The sequence below is a fragment of the Haemaphysalis longicornis genome, unplaced genomic scaffold (genome assembly GCF_048455015.1).
Source record: "Haemaphysalis longicornis isolate Haplotype H1 unplaced genomic scaffold, Haemaphysalis longicornis Haplotype H1 scaffold_6, whole genome shotgun sequence".
Taxonomy (NCBI): domain Eukaryota; kingdom Metazoa; phylum Arthropoda; class Arachnida; order Ixodida; family Ixodidae; genus Haemaphysalis; species Haemaphysalis longicornis.
The window spans coordinates 43,173,002-43,200,995 of NW_027526407.1; the positions used below are offsets into that span (position 1 = coordinate 43,173,002).

The 27,994-nt window shown below is 44.7% G+C and overlaps 2 protein-coding genes across 3 annotated transcripts in view; one reads left to right on the top strand and one right to left on the bottom strand.

The window, feature by feature from the left end:
- The window catches only part of Klp98a (kinesin-like protein 98A), a 54,331-nt gene extending 44,130 nt beyond the window's left edge, over positions 1-10,201 (top strand). For both annotated transcript variants that reach the window (XM_077674115.1, XM_077674116.1), the window contains 4 exons: positions 658-709; positions 1,289-1,417; positions 3,114-3,206; positions 4,707-10,201. In XM_077674115.1, the coding sequence (XP_077530241.1) occupies positions 658-709; positions 1,289-1,417; positions 3,114-3,206; positions 4,707-4,943 (511 nt within the window). In that variant the 3' untranslated portion in view covers positions 4,944-10,201. The remainder of the gene's footprint in view (positions 1-657; positions 710-1,288; positions 1,418-3,113; positions 3,207-4,706) is intronic.
- A 6,788-nt stretch (positions 10,202-16,989) lies between these two features.
- Thada (Thyroid adenoma-associated protein homolog) overlaps positions 16,990-27,994 on the bottom strand; it is a 58,404-nt gene continuing 47,399 nt past the window's right edge. Inside the window, exons 34-39 of the mRNA XM_077674114.1 lie at positions 25,341-25,381; positions 25,093-25,162; positions 23,659-23,806; positions 22,855-22,965; positions 22,275-22,426; positions 16,990-19,070 (exon numbers count right to left, since the gene is read on the bottom strand). Coding sequence (XP_077530240.1) covers positions 18,588-19,070; positions 22,275-22,426; positions 22,855-22,965; positions 23,659-23,806; positions 25,093-25,162; positions 25,341-25,381 — 1,005 coding nt within the window. The 3' untranslated portion in view covers positions 16,990-18,587. The remainder of the gene's footprint in view (positions 19,071-22,274; positions 22,427-22,854; positions 22,966-23,658; positions 23,807-25,092; positions 25,163-25,340; positions 25,382-27,994) is intronic.

Consider the following 27,994-nt stretch of genomic DNA (forward strand, 5'->3'; position numbering starts at 1 on the left):
AATCACTTAGCTCCCAATCAAGAAGCATCGCAGGTGTTGAGTCCTGCAGGCCTGATGAATAGCCAGAGCACACAGCGGAAGAAGCTGTGAGCTCTGGCTATTCATCAGGCTTGTGAACTTGACATCTACGATTCATCTTCCACAAACAGTGAAAGGAGAGAAAGCTTGTGTAATCTGTTGCAAAAAACAGTGTAAATACAGTCGTGAAGCAAACAAAGATTCAGAACTATTTCATAAATTATGTGGGCCAAGCATAAGTTAAAATAAATCTTTTGCAACATGCTGTAGCATTCTTTTGAGCTTATTTTAGGCGTACGGTGCCCACATTGAACTATGGGTTGATCAGTTAATGAAAACACGCTTCCCTGCTTATAAGAGACCTCTCTTAGAAGAGACAGAAACTGCTCTCCGGTACGTGTCTCTTACAAAGGGGGTTCAACAGTATTCTCATTTATCAACCCAGTTTTAATTTACCAGGAGAACAACACTTGAAAAAAAGCTACAGCAGGTTTTTGTTGAGTATGCTGCACCGTAAAATGTGGTTTATAAAGACACTATGAGGACGCACGCTTGATGAGGTGTGACAGGAGAAACGTTCATTTTTCCCAGTGCATTTAACCAACACCAAGCCCCTGTTTGCTTGATTTCTGCCAACAGCCTCAATCCCACACTTCCTGGTAGGAGACAAAACATCACCTCACGATCTCTGGTGAGTACTGCTTCCACTCTTTTGCTTGTCTGTTTTCTGGTTGCTCAAAATCAATCGATCACCAGTGCTGCCAAATTGCCAAGGTTTAGCCCTTCAGATTTGATTACGAAGTCCCTAGATTCTCCCTAGTTCTCCCTAGGCTCCGGTTCGACTGGAGGATAGCCATCTGTGCGCCGTTGCCTAAAACGCTTGCGCTTGCTCGCACGTTTTTTTTTTTTGCTTTCTTTTTCTTTCCAAACCGGCGCAAAAATTGGCATTTTCTGCTGTGCCTTAGTGAGTGATTGCATTTGCAGTGTAGTACGTTGTTAAGATAGATGCAGACAATCCAAATTAATTTTGAGCTTGCCATTGGAATGCGCCTTGTAGCCGCTCTGTAGCTTTGACAGGCAAAATGCCAATTTACCGTGTAAAATAACGGTTATGCTCACACAGACGGTTGAGTCGGGGAAATGCTAAGACCTGCAGCAATGTTGAGCACGGACGTTCCCGTGTGATCTGTTTGTCACGTGCTCTTAACGAAACCTGTGCCAATACTGGATGTATACCTGTAAGTTTGCATCGTCTGCTTCTTTTCCACAGCCCATCCTTCCCACGCATCCTTACATATCCTTTGAACGGGGAACGGAGGACTGCCCGATAAGGATATCCATTCCGTCCTACACTTTACGCGGAAGCGGGTCCAACGCCCACATCGAGTACGAGGTCAAGGTGAGAGCTGTTGGAAAGGTTTTTTTCGTCGTCTTTCGTCGTCTTGTCTGGTCTTCTAACTGTCTCTCAAAGATTAGCGCCAAGCTGTTTCAAGCTGTGCCACAATTCTGACTGTCTTGTCTTGTCTTGTCTTTAACTGCCTCTCAAAGATTTTCCCTGAGCCATCTCAAGCTGTGCTACAAAGCTGACTGTCTTTTCTTGTCTTGTCTCTAACTGTCTCTCAAAGATTTTCCCTGAGCCATCTCAAGTTGTGCCACGATGCTGACTGTCTTGTCTTGTCTCTAACTGCCTCTCAAAGATTTTCCCTGAGCCATCTCAAGCTGTGCTACAAAGCTGACTGTCTTGTCTTGTCTTGTCTCTAACTGTCTCTCAAAGATTTTCCCTGAGCCATCTCAAGTTGTGCCATGATGCTGACTGTCTTGTCTTGTCTTGCCTCTAACTGCCTCTCAAAAGATTTGTGCTGAGCTGTTTCAAGCTTTGCCTCAATGCTGACTGTCTTGTCTTGTCTCTATCTGTCTCTCAAAGATTTTCCCTGAGCCATCTCAAGCTGTGCCATGAAGCTGTCTTGTCTGTCTCTAACTGTCTCTCAAAGATTTTCCCTGAGCCATCTCAAGCTGTGCCACGACGCCGACTATTACTGGTGTCGAATCTCCTTGTTGTGCACAGGGTTATGAATTCGATTCTCAAGCACAAAACTGCGTGTGGGAGAAGAAAATCAGCCTCTGATAATAAAGAATCTATGCAAAGAAAAAAAGCATTGCAGTGCCCTGTGTGTCATATAAGCTCAACTCTTTCTTTTGAACGTTGTGGGGGTGTCAAGTGCGTACGGTCAACTGCTGTTCACAGTGTGTGGGATATATTTGGGGTTCCTCGGGGGCCTTGCCAGCTCTCTGGGGTAGGCCCCCACGCTAGCTCCCGGCGTGTCAACCACGCGGGCTCCCATGGCTACGGCAGCCCGGCGAGGTTCGCCGATACGAGAACGCAGTAGACAGTAGTGCCGAAGCACAGCCGTTTATTTGGGGAATCCCAAAGCATGCGAGCACAAGGCTCGACGGCGTTCACGAATCACGCCGTCCGGGTCGTGACTGCGAACGGGAGGCAGGCACTCACGGCGCGCGACAAACAAAGCTCCCACCTGAGACACAAGTATCCATCACCGCCGCCATGTTCCGCCGATCTCGTCCCGAACGGGTCTCCGACGAGACTCTCCCGACTCTCACGCGCACACGCTTGCGCCGTCCGCGCCCCCGCGCCTATCCCCGCACACATCGGTGGTGCCATCTCTCGGGGGACGCCGACGAACCAGCGGAGCGCCGGACCGGTTTCAGCGCCCAAGCGTCTCTCCCGAAGCGCGCGCTGGCTCGGGATCGCAGGTCGCGGTTCTCCACGATTCCCACAAGTGTTAAGATTTGAGTCTTGTGCCCAGGAAAATTGACGCTATCCCAGCATGCATCAGAAACTGTTTTATAGGAAGCAGGAGGGACCCCGTGTATCCAAATCTTGCAACCTCTTTTTGTTCAGTTCTGTGCACTCTGAAATCAGCATAGTTGCACGTTTTTTTTTTCTTCTTTGGCTTATGTCTTTTGCCAAGTGTTCGTTCCAGCCTCATCAAGCAATATTTCTTATTTAGTGGTAATTTTTAGTGTATGTATAGAACGCCAAGTTTCATTCTTCATTGAGCGGGGATGTCTTACAGGTGGTGGTAATGGACGACAACTGGACGTTGTACCGGCGGTACAAGCGGTTTCGAGAGCTCCACGAATACATGAAGCTCAAGTATGGAAACAGGGTGAGGGGCCATTTTTTTGGGCGGCTACATCGGAGAAACCACCCTGCTCTTACCAGTGTATCGGTGCCTTTGCGCACACCTTTGTTCGCATAGCCAGATAGCCAGTCAGGTTCTGAAATACATTGGCCAGCTCAGTGTAAATCCCAGCCGAAAAAAACAATTGGAGGCCTATTTGGCCCTGCCGAAAATGCAATAGTTCTAATTGGAACCATTTGCAAATCCAATTGGTTCCAATTGATCTAATCGTGTTTTCGGCATAGACCTCCAATTGTTCTTTTTTTTTTTTGGCTGGGATCGATGGACTATGAGGGAAAGCAGAAGCAAAAACTTTGTCCCTATTTTGTGACCGGGTGTGTGTTGTCAAACTGTCGGCACTCTTCAAAAACACAATGTGTCTCTCATGTGTTCCAATTATAGTTGAGAAAATTCAGTAGAGTACCTGCATGCTAAATCAAGCTGCAATGTTTTTTGGCAGTTGGCAACATTTCCATCCACATCTGCTGTTGGTTGCAAACTTGTATTAGCTTAGTTCCTTAATTTAACATTTTCAACCAATTGTATATAGCAAAAAAAAAAAAGGAACAGACAGGCTTTTGGAGAACCCTTAACAGAAGGCTGAGGAATCCGGTTCATGGGACCTCTGCTTTAAGTACTAAGGAATCAGAAAACGCTGCAGAGATATTCTATTAAGCGACACAAGATGATTGGGTGGAGTGTTATTTTAGTGTGTAGTGCAAGTCGGTCTGAAATGTGTTCAAGTGACATTTTAACCTTGATTACAGCAGGAGAGTCTTGAGGTAAGTTTTGTTGGGAGTTTGTAAGTCTTAAAAGCTTACAAGCGTCAATAAGGTTTTGGGTGTGAATAACATTACTTAGTGCAGAGGTGTGCTACATTTGTAGCGATTTTTTGAAGCAAAATTACCATTAACTATTGCGACAACAACTTACTTCTGTGACGCTGCAAAAGAAATAAAAGTGTTACCTTTATCACATGTTCTATTTGCCCATTTCAAACACCAAAGTTTAATGAACTGTAAAATTAGTTCCGAGTGGTGCTTTAGAAAACCGCTTTGATTATTGCATTCATCAACCTTCATAGTATCGGAAAATATAAAGATCACAGTTCTATGACCAACACAGTTTTGTCTATTTTTCCACCAAAAGTGGCTAATCATCTCTGATTATCTTGGGAACTACCTGACCAACTGAAAAAATAATGGCATATTTGAAATTAGTGGGAAAAAAGGAGCAAGACTGGAGAGTTTCACCGAGTTTACTTGAAAATTAGGATAAGTTGTTTTAAGACCTGTGTCCCCCGTAAATGCGCGCATAGTATAGGCATAGATGATTTCATTTGAAGCTCTTTTTTTTTTCTGAATCTTATGGCATGCTGTCAAAACAGCTGTGCACCACAGCCACAGTCAGTGCCCGACTGCTCTGCATCTTCCTTTAACCTCTTCCGTGATCCCTCCTCCCTCCTCACCCCGAAAATGACCACAGCTCCAGCTGCCGTACTTCCCTCCGAAGCTGCTGTTCGGCAACAAGTCGCAGCGGCTGGTGGAAGAGCGGCGCAAGATGCTCGAGGTGTACCTCATCGAGCTGGTCAACAGCTGCCGCCGCGACCTCTCCTGCCCGCTCAACCGAAACGTCCAGGGCCTGTGCAAGCAGCACATGTGGGAGTTTGCGCCCTTCTTCCGCAAGGGGTGCTTCGAGACCAGCAAGCACTCCACAGGCTGACAAGACCGCTACAGGCATCTTCCAGTGCGTGCCTTGTGGACTGCGGTTGGTCGGTTGCAACTCTTTCGAACGCGCCGTTCCCGGTAGTGAAAGTCGTGTCGAAGATGGCGAAGGTGTGTGAACGGTGCTTAGAGCCAAATGTGGCAAGTTCGTGGCGTCGCCGTAATTTGTGGATGAATTTTAGTGTTTACGAACTACGGTCGGTCGCAACCCTTTGGAACACGCCATTGCCGACAGCGAAAGTAGTGTCGAAGATGTCGCCGTTCCCGATTGTGGAAGTATCGTGCAATTGATGGTGGAAGATGTGTGAACGGTGCTTCGAGATGGGTGTTCATAGCATCGCTTCTTGTATAACTCGCGGTGTTTTAGACGCGAGTAATGGTCGCCTTTGCTGGGAGGGACATGCTTTTGTGTTTGTGAACTATGGTTGGTTGCAACCCTTTGTGACGTGTCGTTCCCAATGACGGAAATAGTGTGCAATAGTGTGGTGCTTAAACGACAGCGTCCGTCGTATAACTTGCCGTGTTTTAGACATTATGAGAAATGAGCACGGATGGTTGCTCTTTATGGCGAGGCTTAACTTCTAAGACGGCAAGCTCTATTGGGCATACAGAGATTCGTCAGCTTTGCAAGAGATCATTGACGGTTTTTACAATCGGTTTGCAGCTGATATTTGTGAACGGGTGACAGATGATGTGTGATTTGTTTGCACTGACGAAGAAGTGACGGGAATCGAGTACAGCCGAGCCCGCTTATAACGAACACGTCGGGAAACTGAAATCAGTTCGTTATATTTGCTTTTCGCTATATTTGGACGCAAAATTTATGTATACAAATGGTAACAAGAAACGAAGATTTGTTCATTATAGACGCTATTTTGATAAAACCAGGTTCGCTATAAGTGGGCTGTGCTGTATACACTAGGTGCTTGCAGGTGGTGATAGGAGCTTACAAGTACAATGCCTATAGGTTCACTGCGGAGACTAGCTATAGTTAACTATTTCGCCCTTGTCTAGCAATTTTGTTTTTACAAACAGAAAAAAAGAGAGAACGCCATTTTTAGGATGATTACATTGAGACTAGAAAAGTTGAGGCCGAAGGCCAAGAGGTTTGCGAAAAAATCTTTGCTTTGTGCTTCTGTGGGCTTTTGCATGAAGGCACGCTATGGTTTTCTGGCCACGAAAGTAACCTATGGCTTGGATTTTCGTCTGCGCAGTAATCTTCGACACTCTTAATGCACATCAAAATGTAAAACACGTAGTTGCTGTCGTGCGCGATTTGCGCATGCTGCAAATTAGGCCGAACTGTTTGCCTCGAAGCACCGTTCACCAGACTAGTGCATCTGTGTGCTTGTTTAAGTGAACACTAACGCATGTGCTAAGGCTTAACACGAGCCTCAAGCTTCACGATTCATGTACAAAGTTGATTTTTAGGTCTGTCGAGCCGTCACTGTAGGCGTCTAGCTAGCCAGTTCATTTTAGGCTTGTTGCTTGATGAACCTAGCGGGATCTGGAGGCTTAATTTATAAGGTGCACTTTGATTTACGGTGCTTCCACTGTTTGCCGCTTCAGCACACTACTAGCTTGAAAACGAGCTTATTTATCCTGTGTTATTAAGCTATATACTATGCCTGTCTAAGAACTTTCAGGTCTAGGGCTATGTCTGTGCATTGGAATGGAAAATATTTGGGAGCATGCACACAGTCCCCAAGATTGTTCATCTTTATTATTGTTATTTACGCCTATATTTGCTATAGTGGAGAGCTGGAGTATTCAACCGTCTTTGGGCTGCTTGTACAGGTATGTTGTGTTTGTTTTAATTTTATTCCGTAGATGTGTTTGTCTCGTAGAAGCACTGTTTATACACCTTTTTTTGAGGCTTTTTATTTTGAGGGAATTCCATGCATGCTTTGCTCAGCTGAGCGCTGAAGTGCTTTTGACGTAAGCCTTTCATTTAATAATGGCTCATGTTATCGGCGTAATGCACACGCACAAATACAAATGCGCACAAGGCAATAGTGTTGTAGGTGTAGGCTTTGTGAAAAAGCTGCTGCTTGAGGTGTTAGCAGCAGCATTGAGGTTGTGACTTCACAATCACTGCAAAGTTTTTTTATATAGCTATGTCAGCCTTGGCAATATAATGCATATAGCTCGCGTGTTTCCTAGGAAGACCTGATCTCAGCCATTGCGTTAAAAGAGCTTGACTTTCACGTAGTAGCACATTTGGTTGTTGATGTTTGTCGTCGTTAAAATAAACTGCTGAAATGTCGGCACTGATGACAGAAAGTTAACATCGAGCCTTTCCCCTTTTTTTTGATGGACTTTTAACTCCTCCGAAATTTCAGTCTACGATAAACTGCAACCAGTGTGAGACTAATTCACTGAAGCTAATTTTCAACGAGAGTGGTTGAAATGGTTGAAAATAGTATTTTGGATTCGTGATCGCAAGGTGTAGTTCCTTTGTGTGGAGGTTTAACTGAGTTTGCCACATTATTTCATAGTCACCTTTGTTAATCTACTGAAGCTGCATGTCTATGATCTCTTTTGTAGCTATAGCTGTACATTTGCGGAAGCAGGAGTTTGTATTTTTATAACAGTGTCAGTAAGGGAATTCTTGGCGCATTTCTAGTTTGGTATCACTAGGTGCTGATAGCCACCGTAGCAAACTGTACGGAAGCATATCATGGCGTGTCAGCTGTACTGAAAAGCAGTCTGTGTTGCATAACACCCGGTAAAATCTTCCTACTGGAAACAAAATGGTGTAGCAAGTTTCAGAGTTCAATGCATTGTATAGTAATTTTATGGACTTTACGGACACTTCAAGTAATGTTACGGACTTGAAAGGTGCAGCAGCATATAAGGTGCCACATTTGGTATTGGGAATTGTTTTATGATACGGTTTTGTAAACTGTCAAATAGCCGTGGAACTTTTTTTTTTAAGTTGTATTGTACGTCATTTTGGTTTGTTTGTTTGTTTGTTCACCAGTGAATGCTCCGACAAAATCTACTTGCCCCTTTAAAATTGTGGCTGACAGAACTGAGAGTGTATTAACGATAGACTGTCTTCTCTGGAGACTTGCAGACACATTTTCGCTAATTCCAGCTTTATCTGCTCATGATAGCTTGCTATGGTTTACATATACTACATGTTGAATGCATTTGTGCTTCTTCGACCCTTATGTATGCATCTATAGATCCCGTATTGCAAGTTTGTACTTACGAGAATGGCATCTTGTCACCAAATTGCTTGGAACGTGGTTACTAACATATGTGGCAGTTCTCTAGAAAACGAGAATTTTGATGAATTAGAGCATTCATAGAGACATTCACTGTTCCATATTTATAGTATGTAGTACTTCTACTGTTAAGAGAAAGCACTTAGTAAAAGGATTGGAACTAGTATAGTCAAACTTTTTTTTTTCTAGGAAGTTTGCATAAGCAATAAGTTTCCACTCCTTTTTCCCAAGTTCCGGTTTTTGTTCTCATTGTGTTTAGCATCCTAAATATGCCATTTCGCAGCTGTATTCATGTTTTATTTTTCATTATATCGGTATACTATTTGAACTGCCTGTGTTGTAAATATATTTCTTTCTTTTTTTCCTACGGTGGCTGCACTTCGAAGCACAGAAATCGAATTTGCTCGCTTTGGGTTCGGCGGCAATAAGTCATTGTAACTGCATGCTGCTTGTAAGATATTGAAGCGTTTTGTCTGTCGCTTGTGCAGAAGTTTTGTTTTCCGTTGTTGTTGCTTGTTGTAGGTGTTGTTGTGCTTTTTTTTTATTTTCGCTGTATTCGCCGTCGTTCGAAAGGCGCCGGGGAAAGAAATGATGAATGCGTAGCTCTGTGCTAAATCTTGGTGTTTATTTCATTAAGGCGAAATTATTTTCAGATGTTGATTGAACAGTAAATGCTGCTTTTGTTAAAAATGGTTTGTCTTGAAAGTGGCCAACTCTGATTGGCTATTTTTGTAAAGACGACTAATAACCATGGCGTCGACTCGTATGACCATTAGCTTGTCACAAATTCAACTCGGAAAGCTTGTTACCATCTGATGATCAGTGTGTGTTTGTGTATATTGATTTAACTTTCCAAGCTATGGCTATGTTCTTGTTATTTGCATTATAGTTGCTGGCGTAAGTGCTGTTTTGTTGCAAAATAGCAAACATTTGTTACTATAATGACGAACCCCGGTCAAGAGATTCATGAAAGTAGGCTTGGCTAGCGAATTTGCTGTTGTATATAAGTGCATTTTCCGACCAATATGGTTGTCCGTAATAGCACGGAAGTTTGGTCCCGTGTAAATAGCTCATACCAAACTGCCTGCACGATTCCGTCAGTTTGCACCATGTAGGAATTGCATATTTGTGTCGCGTAAAACTGAAACGACTAGTTTTCGTTTTGAGAAAGTGTAACGGGGTATCTGTAATGAACACTGCTTATCAAAAAATTTAGACATGGTCACTGGAGCTTTGAATACGACATTATTCCTTATATTTACTTGCACTGCTCATTGAAATTTTTACCATCTTGTTAGCTGAACGAAAAGAATGTTTGTGTGGCGATTAATTGTTCCCGGTCAAGTTTCAGCTGACGAAAACCATGACTGTGCTAGCAATACATGCCCACTGTACTCCGGTGGCCTTGTCTGATGAACAGGACTGTGCCTTACGTCACCTAGGGTGTTAAAATTTGTAGTTAATCACTTATGCCTATGGTAGCAGGAGCGAAGTAGATGAAACCATTTAGCTGAGGTGTTTTCGAGCACGACTGTAGTAGCAATGGCTGTAAAGCTGGGTAAAACCTAGATCTTTTCAAGTGTTGCATGCTGACATCATTGCTGTCACGTGAGATGTGTACATGAGGGATTGTATGTGCATTACAATGATGGGTGTGTGCAAAAGTTGCTCGAAAATTTGTGAGCTGCTTGGCGCAAAGCCACGACGCACAGTAGGCACCGATGAAAAATTGATGTATATTGAAGAAACGTTGGAAGTTGAACACATCATACCGTTCTTTCTTGCACAGAGCAATACAGACAGGCTGTGGTTTCTTGCGCACAAGTGGCTTGTATCTGTTCCCTGTGGTCGGTTGCTCAATTTGCATGTCAACTTGCGGTTCGAGGTTATCTGCAGCATATCCAGTCACGGTTCGGAAACTGTGTGCTATCGTACGATCTGAGCCGAGCTATTTATCACAAGTGCATTTCTGTTGGCTGTTTGTTTACAGAATGGCCAATAAACGTTCCTTCATTGTTTAAGAGTGCTGTGTCTGCCGTCCTTTTTTATTGTTGCGTGGTGCTAAAAATAATTGCAGAAAGTGTTAGCGCCACAACTTTTAGAATGCAGTAACGCTTATTGATAAACAGAATATGCACATAGCGCCCTCCCGTGCCCTGCCACTTTGGGTAGTACAATAACCGACAACCCATGGATGTTTGCCGTATTTTGTACACTGCCGTATTTTATTGTCTTGTAAAGGAAGTTAGCGAGTGTAATCGCCGCCTTAATAGTAAAATAGGCAGGCCCGCAATCGGCTTCTGTGACCAAACGAAACTCAAAGGCGCAGATTTATTTTCCTTCTCGCAAACCACTTGGGAACTAATTTTACAGCTCATTAAACTTTGGTGGCACCAGTGGCAAGGAACCATTTCGAGCACGCATTTCAAACACCGAAGTTTAATGAGCAGTAAAAGTAGTTCCCAAGCGGTGCATCAAGAAACTACTTCTCTTATTGCATTCACCAGGGTTCATAGTATTGGAAAATGTAAAGATTACAGTGATATAACCAACACTGTTTTCTTCCACAAATAACTAATTATCCTAATTATCTTGGGAACTAATTGACATACTCAAAAAATAATGGCATATTTGAAATTAGTGGGGGAAAAGCAGCAAGACTGGTAAGTTTCACAGAGTTTACTTAAAGAAAAAAACTCCCACCTCCCCTCACGGGAACCCCTGTGTAGATGCGACGCATAGGGGGTTCACGTTGCAGCGTTGGACAGTGGAGGAACGGCGCTGGAACGATGGAGCGGAGCGGCGCAGGCTCCGCGTTTTATAGCGCGCATAACGGTGAGGGCACGCGCCAGCGCGTCTGCAGCGGCTATGACGCAACACAATCCACTTTAATCCAAGCCAAGCCAATCCAAGCCTGATCCAATCGAATCCAATCCAATGCCCCTCGCGAGAGAGTGTTCGCTATCGGAGAGGAGAGGGGGTGAGCGGCGGAGAGCGCAGCTGGCACGGCGAAGAGAATGAGGGAGGGGTGGACGCCGACAACAACGCTGACGCCGGATGCAGGGACAAGGGGAGTGAATCAGATGCCTTTGCATCTAATAAAAGAAGTCGTTTTAAGAGCCATGACCCCCCTTAAGGTTTCTTAGTATTGTTTGTGATGTCACAACGATTGGACCTCTCCAGGGAGATGTTTGGTGCCCAGATTCTTAACTCACGGGCGAGCGTGTCTGCCCGAACGTTGCCAAACATCCCCGCGTGGCCAGGTGCTCGAATAATATCGTAGTGATGATGACAGTGACATTTAAATAAATCTGCCGTATCTTTATTCATGTCGTTTAGTATTATTTGCCTGCATGCTTTTTGAGAATCTGTGAAAATGATCACCGGGAGTTCTGTAGCATGGGGACTACGCAGTGTGAAGGTGTCGTGGTATCTAATAGCTCTGGCAATGGTGTTGAGTTCAATCCCTGTTGATGTTGGCGCTACTTTTGAGTATGCTAGTTATTGCCGGATGAAAGTCCCTGTTCAGAACTACGATGCTGTGCTTGCCTCAGCTGGAACTAATATCTTACATGTATATTGCTTGGCTTGTTGGAGATCTTTTCACAAGTTTCTGTAAAACTTTGACTCTTTGCCGTCCTCTGTCCTCATTCCTTTCGTGATCCAAATTCCTGGGTAAAGGGGAAACTTTGAGCAGGTCTCGCGTGGCTGTCGAGAAATGGGCCCTTAATTTCCTGTGCCTCGTTTCGAGGTGTGGGATCGAAATTGATGCTGCTTAGGATGTTCCTACCCTGCTCTGTTGACCGAAGTCTTTGAACTTGGTTTGCTGAATGAAATGAAACGATTTCATCAATTGTATTGTGAGTAACTGCCCTGAATGGGGCCTCATTGCTAGTCGAGATTGGTATTCCTAAGGCAACCTTGGTAACCTTTCTGATGAGCGCCTCTAGCTAAAGTTTTTCTGCTTGTGATGGGTTTAAGTACAGAAGGTGATATCTAAACCTGAAAATTGTCAAGGCATCCTTTAGCCTCAAGGCTTCCTTCTCCTTCAATTCGGTATTATGGTTGGCGATTCATTTCATCATGTGAATGATGTGATTGCCTTGCTTCACAAGTTGCTGTGTTGTTGCATAAGGCTTGCCATCTTTCTGGATGCGAAGCCCCAAAACCTTAACTTCCGTTCTTTGTGGGATGTGAATTTCCCCTAAGGTCAGATTAACTTTTCCTTGGGGGTTTCGTTTGGTGTGCTTAGTTACGATTAGAACTTCTGATTTGGCAGGGGAGCAATGGAGGCCTTTTCTTTTGGCCTACTCTTCGTTTGTATTTAGTGCTACTTGTAGAATGCTTCAATGTGCCCCAAATAACCCCTAGTTATCCATACTGTTATGTCATCCACTTATAAGGTGTACTTTATGTATGGAATTTTATCCAGTTTTCTGGCGACTCCACACATCACTAAGGTTAAACAGCATGGGTGACAGTACCGATCCCTGTGAGGTACCTCTGCTTGGGTGCTTTTTATTTTACGACGTGTGCGATCCAAGGACAATGCGTAGAGTGCGGTCTTTCAAAACATTTTTCACGTAGTTGTGGATACGGTCGCCGCAGTCAGTTTTCTCTAGCTCCTCAAGGATACCATCATGTGTGACATTAGCGAATGCTTTGGCTAAATCGACTACTAAGATGGCTTTACTTTGAGCTGTGCTTGGATTGTTGATCATGTTTCCTTTGATCTGAAAGAGGTTATCTTGGGTTGAAATATGTTCCCTGAAGTGAATCACCTGGAACGGTAACCACTTTTTCTCGTTTAAATATCGTACTAACCATTTTAAGAGGAATCTTTCACAAAATCGAACGGAGTGGAGTGGCGGTCATCACAAAGAACAACATGGTCAAAGAAACAGCCACCCCCCTTCACTGCCTACTCCTTCTTGCGCTGCCTCCTCAACCCTGCACTGAGAACGTTTGAAAACCCTTTATTGTGCTAATCGCCAAACTAAAGCATCCAAACTTCCCTGCATATAAATGTACCCATACTGCGCCAATTTTCATGTTGTCATTTTCGCTGTAAATAGCATGGGTGACAGTACCAGTCCCTGTGGGGTACCTCTGCTTGGGTGCTTTTTATTTTCTAATGCGTGCAATCCAAGGAGTTAGTTTTTATTTCTTCACTCGGCGTGTTCTCCACGCTGTTGTCTACTTGTGGCAGATAATTGTCATTCATGCACAGAACAATCACAGATCAAGCAATGGTTGGGGCTCGGCACAGTGTTAATTAACGAATGTGACAACTTGAGCTCATGGCACATGCCATTTGGTGTGAATGGAGTGGTTACATCATGTGCCGTTTGTATACACTGCGGGAACTTCTGTTCATGGACATGTAAAAAACAGATTCTTCCAAACAACACATACAGGACATCAGACCACGAATTGTAGCAGCCAAGTTTGCCTTCAGTTCATAAAGGATGTATGTAAACAACGATGATGGCACAAGGCAAAGGTTTCTTGTGAGCAATTCGTTGGTTGTTTTCCAAGAGTGGACTTGGACTCGTTGAGCTTTGACTTTGACTCGGATGCAGATTGAACTGTTGACCACAGCAGCCTTGACTTTGATCTTTCGCCAAGGAAGCTTTGCGTTCAAGTATCGTCATTGTTAGACTGAGGGGTGCATGATTTCTATGTACAATCTTGCACGTCTATGCAAGATTACACAAATCCAAATCCTAATCCAAATCTCCAAATCTCCAAGTCTCTCCAAATCCAAACTTCTTTGACTGTTCCGGAATGGCACAACCGGACAGACATCTGCTTCGTAAGGCGAAAAACACAGGTTCGATTCTGATCGCAGGATGCATTTTTCTTTCACTTCATTCACGCACGATAATCATCATCGTCAGGGAAAGTTAGTTTTCCTGCATTGCGTTTTCGACAAGACATACGCCATCAGTGAGACATAGAAAGCTTCGCTTTGAAATTTTCAAACACCGAATGAGCAAAAACTAATGCTAACCAAATGTTTCGTATTTGCTTTGAATTGTCCCACAGCCTCAATCTCGTTCGCACCGATCACCACGTAGTAGTAGCCCGCAACAACCGCTGCATTAGCGCGAAGTAACTGGCAGATTTGAGACGACCAGGCAGTTTTTTGGTAACACTTTCGTATCACAGTGATATAATTTCTTCTTGTCATTGCTACATGAACAAAAACAAAACATAAAAAATAAAACAATAAAACAGCGCACGCGACACGCATACAAGAGAAAGTAGCAACATCCACGGTCGTTGCGGCACCTGAAAAGGCATAATAAAAAAATTCCGGGCCATCTCCACTAACGTGAAACCTGGGGAGGGGCAAAGCATGCAGTGTGTAAGTGCATTCGTGGCGCCTTGGCGTTTTTGCCAACAGAGATGAAACCGTTGGGGGGTGGAGGTAGACACCTTTGCTGTAAAAGTCTCATCTTTGAAGCACGGAGCTCTCTAGCACGAGGCGTAAACGAGTGTCCTGGTGTTTTTATAGTACGTATTCATTACATTCTAGCGCGAGGCGTAAATGAGTTTCCCGATGTTTTAGTGCCGTGACTACATGAGACGACGGCGACAGGAGACGCCAGCAGCCCCAGCCCATAAGGGGCTTTGCCCCTAAAATACTTTGACTTCTAGAGTTCTATCCTTTCTTCCTAGAACATCCTGGTGTCCCACTTTGTGTGCAGCATGGCACACAACGGCATGTAGGCATTTTGAACGGCAGAAAACGCCAGAACGCCTTGCACTCTCTGCAGTTAGCTTTTCTGCTTTCCGGTTCAACCCTTCTATCGCGGCCGTGCTCGCGGTGGCCGAGACAGAGATGCGGAATTTGCATAAGGCCTATAGAGCCTGGCCCTCAAATCACCGTAGTCTTGGTACTGTTGCCGTTGTTAGCCCCCCTTCGCAGGAAGGCAGACTCTGCAACGATACTGTGCGCTCAGCTTGCTGCCTGATACGCTTTATTTTCGCTGAAAACACCTTTTATCAGCTGTGCACACTCGGTCAAGGGTGTTTGCTTCTCCTGCATCATGTTTTGAGCACGCAAGTGCTAGAAAGTGTTGCAATCTGTCCTATTTCTTAGAGCAGCACTGAGGGTCCCAATCTTCTTTTCAGAGAAACGTGCAACACGGTGAAACTTGATGGGGCCACAGTGTATGTGAACACCCTCGTGAGTCGTCAGACTAATGGTTTGGAGCGATGCATAGAATGACTGCGGCGTCAGTAACTGAAAAAGTCAACAAAATAGGCACAGTGAAACAGGTGACGCTGGAAATAATGTGGGTATTTTAAAACTGAGCTACAACGCAGGCATTTAAAATCTGCAATGTCTATCCGCAATATATGCATGTTCCACAAGCGGCTGAATAGAATAAAAGTTTCTCTCTCTGTCTCTCCGGAATATATGCATGTTGTGTTGCCCGCTCAGCGCGACAAAGCTGTGCAAAAGACTAACCACCCAAACCGTGTGCACAGAGCAAAATTCAGATTTTGGATGTTTTATGTGCCGAAGCTACAGTGGAGGGCCCGCGTATGTGCAGGCTCATACGACAATAATTGGAACACTTTAAAAATTTTTCCTGAGAGAACCACTGCTCGTTTTGCGCACAAACTTCACATGAAGGACGCATCTTCTGGTCTATTTTGTTTGACACCGGGAACAACGACGGCACTTACCTGTTTATCCTGAAAATAAATAAACACGATTTTCACCTATGGGAAAATGGCAGCCGACTTGAACGTGCAATCCAGTGCAAGCTCATCTTGGAATGGCGGCGCCACCTGGGGTATGCAGAGCGAAATGGACGATGGGGATTCTCGGTAGGAAGGAACCAAATCAGGTAGCAGATGTAAACATAGAAGTACCGATGCGCACTGCTGTTGGTACTGCACACACTGTGCTTGTTTTAGCTGCACAGGACTGTGGGGCTTTTGGGGTTGTCTCAGACGACACTGGCCAATTGACGGAAGCGACTGTGTATTATGCGACCATATTTGTCGAGCGAACACTGTGTTTCACGCAACGATTTTCTACCTCAACAAAACAAGCCAGGTACAAATATGGCCAAAAACAAAGCAAAGGCAGAAAACGGCCCTTTGCGGTATGGTGGCGCCACCTAGGTTGACTAAAGGTAAACAAGGCTCCGCAATCTGCTGCAGAGTGGTTCCTGTGACGTCATTGCAGACGTCACAAACACACACGATTTCGCAGGACAGTCAAAATTTTAACCTAAATTGATTATTTTATCAGTGAATGAAACATCATTTGCTTCCGGACAAGCTCTGGGGGCACTATAAAACACGAAATTTTTTTAATAGAACAAATTTGTATTTTGTCTGCATGGCCCTAAGCACATTTCACTAGAATACCACGGCGAGCCAACGTCGCATTAGACATGAGACAACCATTTCTAAGAATCAGGCTGTCACCCATAATGTGTTATTTAAAGGTGCACAAAGGTGGCAAGTGTTTCACTTTAACTGAAAGATAAAACCTTTTGCCAGCTCTTTCATCTCTCAGCTTCTTTTCCATGACAAGCAGTGCTTTGTTTGTTTAGAAATAAAGCTAGAATATCTCTCTCGTTCAACTCCAAGTTTTCTTCCACAGTTAGTAGAGTGTGCAATTTAAAACCAATGCCTGCAGATTAAACTTCAATAGTTAAAGTTTCGCTTGCTGTCTAACCTGCTTATGCTGACACAAAATGCAGCAATTTGGTGTTGCGGCCACTTCAGTTGTGAATGATACGCGTGAAGCACTCCACAGGAAGCACACACTCGGAAGCTTCGTTCTTGTTTTTCTAAAAGTTTATGTATTTCACAGCGAACGTGCATCTAAACTGACACACATGTACACAGTTCTTGTTTTAAGAAAACACTCGAACACAGCCAACCCCACAAACGTAGGAACAGGTCAACAGTTCAAAACCCCAAGGTGTCTAAAGGCGCAACATCCAAGCAATGCCTGTCCCAAAGTGTCTTTAAAACGTCCTGCAAGGTCATGTCTGCAAAAGAGACAACAAATACTCTTGCATTTTCTAAGAGATCACGCTAGATGAGATGACGGAGAGAATGGTTGAGTGTCAAATTGTGCCACCTTTTAAACACTGTAGAATGATTAAAAAAAAACGCGTTCCTAATTCCCAATAAATTTTCATTAAGGGGGCACATGGGTATTTGATCAAAAACTGTATTTTTACAGTTATGATGATAAAAATTGAGGGACGTATGTGGTTTTTCATTCTTATTGTAGATATAAAACTTGTTTTTGTTTAAAACGGCTATATTCAAATTTAATCGAATTTTTATATTTAGATTGTTTGACAGCTTCTGTAAAAAAACTGCTGGAATGATGCATCTGAACAAGGTACCAGTGAACTGGGCACAAATCAAGGAGTGCAAGAAGACTAACACTATCATTCTATCTGGTCTGTAGCAGAAGTTACGACCATTTGAAGTTTGGGCTTGGAAGACAAAACCAGTTTTTCTGGGTCCCACCTTCTAAGCCCAAACTTCAAACGGTCGTAACTTCTGCTACAGACCAATATAGAGTTACAAAGTCAGTCTTTTTGCACTCCTTGATTTGTGCCCAGTTCACTGGTACCTTGTTCAGATGCATCATTGCAGCAGTTTTTTTACAGAAGCTGTCAAACAATCGAAATATAAAAATTTGAATGAATTTGAATATAGTCGTTTTAAACAAAAACAAGTTTTATATCTACAATAAGAATGAAAAACCACATACGTCCCCCAATTTTTATCATCATTACTGTAAAAATAACGTTTCTGATCAAAGACCCGCGTGCCCCATTAAGCACAGAGTGACACTAAAGTGGGAAACATTTAAAAGGAATGCAACTGGAGCATAGCTGACCAATCGGCATAGTTTAGGATTCACAAGTCGCAGTACAGTGCTCAGCGAATTTTGAAGTTTGGTGGGCAATAAATAAACCACACGAAATCACACAGCCGCTGCTCCAATGGGCACACTTTGGAAACTTTAAAAAAAGGAAGGGGGGCGGAGAACATAACATGTTCATTACACACACACAGGGAAAGAACAATTACGCGAATCCACATTTGAGTGTAAAATTTGCCCCCAGTGTTGAGCAAAGTGAGTACGCAACCCTTTGGTGTACAACCTCAACAAGCCATGGGGGAGAGGGCACAACCCGTGCCTTTCGTTATCACATGGATATCACTCCTTCAAACGTAGAGAACAGGAGGGAGATAGTCGAGTGACACAAACAAACTACCCCGCACTCATACACTTCAGGCAATCATCATCCAACCGCGTACCACCAAAGCGAGGGGTCGTCCGAGTTTTTCAAACCGCTAAGAAAATAAACGTCAATGGTCGACCGCTTAGGGCAGAAATTCCGCGCGTCCTAGTCGCCTCCCGATTGTAGTAAAGATTGCAGGTGTTTCACCATCTTGTTTATGAATACCGTCCGACTGCCGCACTTCTTCAGTGCTTTCCTGACGCCCGACAGCGCGGGCAGACTTTTAGCGATGCACTCCTGGCTCACGTAGCCCTTCAGCGAGGAGGCGACCCTGACGTTCTGGTAGACGCGGATCAAGATGGCGTCGGCGTGTCGGTTGAGAAGCAGCGCCGTCTTGCTGCTGAACGCCTCGGAGGCGTCTTGTTGAATGTTGCGGACGCAGTACTGATACAAGTCGTCGAGGCTCAAGGTGACCAGCTCGGTCGGCTCCTCGTCGAAGACGAGACCGAAGAAGTCGGTCGACGCAAACGCGGCCTGGCCGTTTAGCTTTTTCGCCACGTAGGACAGCAGGTCGCCACACATGTCGGTGAGGGACACTTCTTCGGCAAAGGTGTTCAACTCGCCCTTCTCGAACGGCTGCTCGTCATTCTGCGAGGGAAGAAAAAAAAAGGGGAGGGGATGATGATGACAAGATGACATCTTGTTAAGCTTGTCAAGCCTAGTTTATTTCGTCTGGCACGTTAACTGTCCTTGTCATTGCTGTGTTAAACGTTCTTATATCACAGTTACAAATGCCTTGCAGCGTGGTTTAGAAATATTCTGTGTAAATTAAGTATTGCGAGTCTTGCTTGTGAGGTTGCTACCCTAAGCTAGACAAAAGCTCGCCACTGCACTTGGAACTACCAGTTTTTGCAATTACAGTCGAGTCCACTTATAACGATACCGTTTATAACAATACACTGGATATAACAATGAACAACTATGGCACCGTCCACTTTAGTACGCTTTCTATGGTAAAATATACCGGATATGACGATTGAATATGGTTACCGCATGCACCAAAAATGCAAGCTCACATTTTTGCTGCACACTGTAACTGGATTCAATCGGATTCAATGCAACGATAGTAGCGATGCACCTTGCATCCCTTCCACCCCTCGGGAAACTAGTCGACTGTGCTGCTTGCGAGGAAACGAGGGGAGGAGGAGAACAGTTTTCCTTCCAAACATCCCTCCTGGTGCCGTCGCTTTGGCATCGTCCCCACACCCACTACGCGCCCACCGCTTTAATTTTGCCTGGGTACCCATTCAACTGCCTCCATTTTTTCCGCGGAAAAGACGTCAGAGACGATGTCTTGGAAACGTCTGAGTGCCTCACTGAAGAGGCGATCGTTGCACGGTTACGTGCGGGGGACAGCGGTGACAGTGACGACTCTGATGCCGCGGTTGCACAACCTACTCGGGTAGAGTCTTCGCAGGAGGCCCAACCCATAATACAGTCACTCAGGGATTTCATTTCCGCCAAGGACCTTTCGCCCCTTTCGCTCAGCCAGGGGAAGCACTTATAGATATTCTCGTGGAAAAGATGCGCGCCAGCTTCACGTGCAGCAAACCCACCATGGCTATGGCTTCTATGACCGACTATGGCTTCTCTTCTGCAAATTAGCAGCATGACCTTGTTTGCAGTGAATAAAATGATTTGAGCTCTGTTTCGTCTTTTAGATGCGACTGCATCTCATTCACTCGCCTTGTCCCTCCATACGGCATTGTCCGTCCACACCCCTCCCCCTACACAAAAAAAAAAAATAGTAGTTAGCGGCGCCCGGTTTCGATCCCACGACCCTGTGGGCGGAACGCGAGGTACATGGTGCTCTTCCCACTGCGCCACCAAACCGAGACAGAATCAAAGGCTACGAACGCGCCTTATATCCTTGACTCATTCAAACTACGTCAAGATGCTACTTACTGATACAACGCATGATGGGGCAATGATTAACACTTGCAATAAAAAAAAAGAAGCTCCCACTTACAGCAACAATGATGGAGTAAAGGTCGTTGCGGCAGCGAAGCCCCAAGCATACCACTTAGACAGATTGACCAAGATTGGCCAATAAAACATAATAATAATCATAAAACATAATAATCATACGCGTTCCCGACACGCTTCACGCGATTTCAGAATCAATCCAACGGAAACACCAAGTGAACCCCACGATGCGTCGCATCTACACAGGGTTCCCCTCGCGGGGAGATGGGTGCAATTTTTGTTTTGCAACCCGCTCATAACAATTATCGGTTATAACGATGGAATTTCCTTGGCACTTGGATATTGTTATAAGTAGACTAGACTGTATGCCAAGTCGGACAATTGGACTCCGCACGGCATGAGGACATGCTGATGTGCCAACACCACTCCGTTCCGCATTGGGTGTGCCCCTCCATCAGATTACTAAAGAATGCCATCACAGAGCCTTGTGAAGAAGTCGCAAGTGCTCAATGCCGAGCTGTCGCTGAGACGTCTCCGAGCCCAGCCTGCCAACCAGTCTCGAGGCAGCCCGGGGCAGCGAGTGGGCAGCACTCGCAACGTCACAGCCCGTAGTGCGATGTGTGCCGGCGTTTACAGTGCCCAGCATAGGACTCAAGGTCGGGGCACCAAGATTCACCGGCAACGTGAAATACGCTCAGTCAATGTTTGAGGCTCTTTATCGTCCAGACGAAGTCTGACGAAAGGCGGCTTCAGTGGCACGATGATCATCACCTGGAGGGGCCACCCTGACCGGTAGTGCTGGCACACAGTCAAGTCCTTCTCCCAAACAGTGAGAGTAAACTAAAGAAATCTGCACCCATGAGCCTAACAAAGGGCTTAAGGGACACTGCTTTTAAAGCAGCTCCTTTTCATTTCTAAGTAAAGTCTGCATAACTTGCCAGTCTTGCTGCTTTTTTCCCACTGATTTCAAACGTGCCATTATATACTGAGTCAGTCAATTAGTCCCCAAGATAATTAGAGATAATTAGCCATTTCTGGAGGAACAATAGACAAAACAGTGCTAGTCACAGAACTGTAATCTTTATATTTTCCAATACTATGAACCCTGGTGAGTGCAATGAGAGAGGCAGTTGTTTGATGCATCACTTGGAACTAATTTTACAGCTCATTAAACTTCAGTGTTTGAACAAAGGCACTCAAGATGGTTCCTTGCCACTGGTGCCACCAAAGCTTAATGAGCTGTAAAATTAGTTCCAAGTGGTGCATCAAAAAACTGCTTCGATTATTGCATTCACCAGGGTTCATAGTATTGAAAAATTTAAGATTACAGTTTTATGACCAGCACTGTTTCGTCTATTGTTTGACCAAAAACGGCTAATTATCTATAATTATCTTGGGAACTAATTGACCAACTGAAGAAATAATGGCATATTTGAAATTAGTGGGAAAAAAGCAGCAAGATTACTTGAAGTAAACAAAGTTTACTTGAAAATTAAAGTTGCTTTACGACCAGAGTCCCCCCTTAATCCACGAAATGGCTAGCAGTACTAGACCATTCGAAGAGAATCAATTTTGTATTCGAGGAGAATACGCAGCGAAAAATGATTCAGTTCAAATATTTGAAATAGTTAAAAAAAAAAAAAAGCAACCTGCTGCCACCCCCACAAAAGCTACAACCAGAACTCAATTGCAAGGGTATGCAAATATTCAAGACTTTCGGCAAAACACCTTGACCTTGCAACAACAGCCTTGCTGACCAAATACGCCCCACCAAACTCTGCCCACTCGGGTTCACACCCCATTAGAAGGCACATCAGGCAGTGAAACAGGAGAGGTCACTAAGCGCACACGGTGTGTGAAACCGACCTCAACGTCCACAGGCGGTGTGTGGCTGGCCAGCATCCAGCTGACGAAGCTGGGCAGGGCCAGGGGGGCCTCGCAGATGTGCGCAAAGAGGCACACGGCCAGGTGTATGGGCGTCTTCTCCGCAAAGAGCGACAGCGGGAAGTCTGGGTCGCCTGCGGTAAACGGACATAAGAGGGACTCGGTACACATATGAAACGCACGAGACCAAGCGTTCAGATGCTGCAACTTTGGAATGAGGAGAGAAATACATGCAAGCCCTGTTTGCTTTCACCCCAAATTGGCCTGTTTCATGAATTAAAAAAAAAAGAAAATACAGTCCAACATTTTGTCATTCCGGCATTCCCCAGGGATGTCCTTTAGCGCCACTCTTCTTTTTTTTCCAGACAGTGGGATATTTTCACTTTGGAGCACTAAGCTGGTTTTGTTAAATCACTACACGGTCCTGCATCACAAATTTTGGGGCACTATGCTTGGGTGAGAATTTGGTTGGCTTAGAAGACCACAATGTGGTAATTTTTAACGCACCCTAGCTCTACCGTTACTGCACTGCGTGCTAGATTACTTTGCTCCCTGTCCTCACCCAGGAGAGTGATCAGCTTGATGACAGTCTTGGTTGCATTGTCCCTGATGTTTGCCTCGTCGTCCTGGAGGAAGTTGACAAGCGCCCACCAGCAGGACACGATTGTTCCGCCTGCGAGAGGAAAAAACAAGTGTTGTTGCAATAAAGCATTGCTGTGAATTGCAGCAGTGGCTACGATTACATTTAGCTGTGTAGCTTTGACAGCAAGCAGTACATAGTACGCACAGCAGGGCCTTGCTTAGTGCTCAGGGGGCTATTTCCAACAGAACTGGGGGAAATGGGGAAGTTGTGGCCAGAAGCCTTTCCTGATTGGCTCTCGTGATGTGACAAACTTGACACAAGAAGCATCCCAAAAATCTCAAAAGAGATTTTTGCATCCCAAAAAGAATTGATCAGAAGACTTCCGGCCACAATTTCTCTATTCCCCTGTTATGTTGAAAACAGCCCCCTTAGTATGCAAAAACACCAAAAAGAAGCCACATGCTAGCACCTGCACCAAAAATTAACATTTTCTTTTCCATTCGATCAAAATTGTTCATTATTATTCTCGCACTCTTTTTTAGAGTGCCCATTCGGAGGCAAAGAATGGACTTAGGCAGTGCAGGACAGGAGCGGTTGGGGGTCAATGAGAGAGGGCTTCGTCCCGCAGTGGACCCAAACAGGCCATGATAATGATCAGCCTCTATTGTTGTTCGCAACAAGGCTTTGTGTGCCCAGTTCGCAGCGCTCCCGATTTGAAACACAGGAGGAGGACACAGCAACTTTGTGGGAGAGTGTTGAGGCTGGCACACCACAGCATCTCACCGGACTGGTGGGCCGAGATGAGCACCGGCGAGAGGATGGAGAGGGCGCTGCTAGCCGCGATGCGCCTGGTCAGGTCCTCGTTGGGCTCGGACAACTCCAGCAGCAGCTGGGCCCAGCGGAGGAGGATGGGGTGCCTCCACAGGTCGGGCTGCGGCACAAAGAACAGCAGTGGGGACAGTGTCGGGTATTGGTTGGGAAGAGACCAGCTGGAGCCCGCTCTCTCCACTCAGTGCCTTTTTTTTGCCCCCTCGTCTCCCAAAAAGACAGCACACCCTCAAAACTCCGAAATCCTTGATTTCCTCACTGAAGTGTATTTTCTCTCAAGCGACTGGCTTGGGCTTTTAACTGCACTCAAAAGAGGATTGGGTAAGCTTCAGCACGAAAATGGCCAGCCTGGAGTCGAATCTGTAAAATGCTGAGTGACTAAACAACCGTCAGGTTGTGGTGCATTTGTTGAAATTTTAATTCGAGCAGTGTTTCTTTCTTTTATGTTTTCGCCATAACCTTGTAGATTACCTATCACAGCCCGTAGACCCGCAGTTCTAGAACCCACAGCCCAGATCAGAATCTGAAACCACAGGCCCACATCCTCTTGTTTTCCTACATATCTTTCTACGGCAAAGCAGTATACCTCTAACCAGCCAAGAAAATTTTCGGGTCCGCGTCAGCAGAAAACTCCCAGGCTACTACTGGCTAAAACAAACATCCCAGGCTACTACTGGCTATTGGCTACACAAACCAACTACTGGCACACTAGGGATCGAACCTGGGCCTGAACAGAAGCGGAGCGAGAGCCCGTCATCTTGCCGACTAAGCTACGCCTATACGTGGAGACGAGGAGACAGACAGTGGTTTCGATTCAGCGTCTGAAAAGGGGGAGGGTGCTTTTTGGAGGCTACACATGAAACAAGAGTGAGGGGGATGCAGTGAGCGACGACACCATAGCTGCGCGTGCCGCCCTCCTCCTCACCCTTTAAAACACGCTCATCTCCGTTCTCTTTCTGCAAAAGCTGCTGCGTTCGGGACACCACCTCCGCGAATCCCAGGTAACGGCTGGCAGAGTCTCTGGTTTCACTCTTTGCAGAGCCCAGTGTGTGAATTAAAGTGACGCTGCATGGGTAATCGTTGTCGGTGTCGTTTACTGCTTCGCAGTTCAACCACCTTCACAGCATAAATTGGAGCCAATTTTTTTCTGTCTTTTAATCTCTCAGAAGTGATATGTCAGCCAAACCAAATTGATGAAGCAGAATGGAACACTGTCAATTGGGCAAGGGTGCCTCTCACATTACCAGATCAGGCCCTTTTGTCTACGAAAAAAACAAACAAAACTTGCATGAAACTTTCAGCTAAAAGGACCTGTGCAATTGTAGTTCCATCGTCCTCAGCTGCCTGCAATTTTCAAATCACACGCGCAAACGGTGGAGGCTGCCTTACCTTCCCAGAGCTCACGAGCTGTTCAGCGACGCTCCCCAGGAGTTCCAAGAGAGAACGCTTGGTCTGCTCACTGCAACGCAGAAAGTGGAAGGTTAATTTCTGAGGCTCATTTGGAACATGGCCCCTTTGCTCGCTAGAAGTACAAACAATGCACATGCTGTAATTATACCTCTAGGAGCAATGCAAGGAGTACACTGTCTACTATGCAATCAAATACGGTGTATTTTTTGAAAAGGCTTAGCACTTACTTGCTTAGCTGCTCGTACCAGTCGAGAAGGTAAGAAAGAACCTGCAGTGGGAAGAGAGAAAAACACTTGAGTGGGAGTTTGCAAAAAAAGCCTCCAGGGGATACCTTCATAAGCCCCCTGTTGATCTAATTATAAGCTGCAGTGTTCGTAAGCTGGTGGTCTGTAAACGCAGCTACAGAGTCGACGAAGCACTCGTTTTTACAGTCAAACCACTCCAAAATATAGTTCTTTTGATCAAACCCTGGTGGAAATACAAAAATTACACATCTGTCACGAAGTGCACCTCTCGTACAGGCATCTCTGCACAGTATGTGCTATTAAACAAACACTGGTGAACTTGTCTAACTAGTACTAGTGTCTGCACTATGTGGTTTAACCCACAAAGTTCCTAATTAGTGGAAGCATGGAGCCTTGGGTTATCGGCAATGCTTGGAAGAAGACAAAGCCCTTTCCTCATTAATAAGGAAAAAAAAAAGGTGCATAAATCAGCCAAAAGAATACTGAAGCTACCTTCGGCATTCTAGATTGTAATCTGGTGGATTAACTTGACACATTATGGACTCTAGTGTGTTTAACGCAACAAACACTAAGGCTGTATGAAAAAGCCACGTCCAGAACAGATGCGGAAAGACGGGTTTACAAGAAAATCACTTACAATACAGCACACATCAGTGTGTATAGCCACTCCCTCCAAATGTGGCATTGCCCACAGCTTCTTCCACTCAGTGTCCAAATAAGGCACGTGCTAATAGTTTTTTTTAATATCTGATCAAATAACTACATTACTTGATATTCACTTTGATCGGAGTGTTAGTAATTGAAACTTTCCAAGTGTCCTCCAAGTGTTCGGCATTAACTATTAAAATTGGCCCTTGCACATATGACAATAGCTGGCCATTTGATTCTCATTGCAGCATTAACGGCTGCTGCAGATTACTACAGTTTGTGCGACTGTTCAAATTTATTCACTTCAACTTCGCTTCAAGTCAGATATATTTATCCGTACATGTCTAGTTCTGACCCAACCATGGTTAAAAATAATCTTAATTAAGCACAGACAAAACTATAATAAAAGCAGGCATGGTTAAAAAAGCTTTTGTTTGCAGGTACCAGCAGCCCGAACATTAAGGGGACAGACAATTGATTTTTGTCAAGCATATTTTCTTTATTCCAAACAAAAGGGCATAAGTTAAAACACCTTAACTCTTTCGGGACCGCTCCATAGGCCATCGATCACATATGATCGATGGTTTCGCGAGCCTGCAGAATACAAATTTTCGCTCGATGGAACACCTAGCGACATCTAGGAGATAGTTTGAAAACTGGAGTTTTCTCTTTTGTGAAGTTTCTTTTTTTATCGCCAGGTGGCAACGCGTCAGATATTTTATTCTGACGGGCAGTGGTTTCAAATGTAAACAAACATGGTGTCATACTCGTGCGAGCGCGATAAGAAATCCGCCTCATCTCGGCTCGCATATCTTCACCTTCTACTGTGGATTTTAACGATGAGAGCAGCAGCAAAGAGTCGGAATGCGGCTTTAGAGATCGGATTTCAGCTCGAATGAGGATTCGGGTGTCGATCAGCCTGGCACATCAAATCGCGCTCTAAGGTGGGTGTTGGTTTCGGTTTCAATTGGCTCTGGAGTAGGTATGTGCGCTCGAACTATGTTCTGGCTGGTTTATATTTATTCGCTAGGGTGTTAACTACCTATGGTGGTGATCTCCTGCCACCAGCGCAGAAACGGATCAAGTTTTCGCCGAGACAAGAGCCCGGTGTGTACCTGGGCGACAACGTAGCCATGGCCCTAGTGCCAAAGAGATCACACACAAAACAAAAAACCAGTTACACCTAGCCGCATCAAACTTTTTCAATGAAGAAACAAAGCATTGTGTTAGATTTTGCATATCCTGAAATAATTTTATTCTTTTTTAATATTTTTATATTTACGCTTTTTTCTATCTTTTTCTGTAGTTTTTTTACGAAATTCTTAGTTTCAGATTTTTTCATGGTTCCATCGTCAGTGTTGAAGTAGAACTTGGTATTGTATGTAAAAGAACATATAATTAGCTGCATTTTGGTATATGCTAAGGCAGGATGGTGCCTTTGCTTTATGTAAAAAAAAAAAAAAAAATTGTACCGAGACCTCCCTTTTTCATCACTTTTTCCGCCGGTCCCGAAAGAGTTAACCCGGAGCGGTTTTGCTGATAGTGCCCTAGAACTTTTGAAATTGGAATTTTTAGATCTACCAGCCATACGTGGCCCAGCAAAAGGAAAGCTAGAAACCATGACACTAAGCCATGTGGCAGCATTCTTCTAACCCTTCTAACCACACTCAAGCTTAACAGAGGCATTAAAAAAATTGTTCCCTGCTAAAATAACGTGCAACCTTTCCTATTCCTCTATGCGGTTTTCAAATCATGCACTAAAATCGACGGGGTTGTTTGAACACGTACAGTAGTGTCACATTTAAACACCAAATGGCACCACCTTTCAGATCACAGATAGTTCAGTTCAAAATTAAAATTATTTCCGCCTATTTATTTAGAAATTCCTTGTGGTTACCGCACTATATAGATGTCTGGCGTTCATAAGAGCTAGAGGACATGCACTTTACAAAAATTGATTGTCTGTACCTTTAATGCTTATCTTTGAC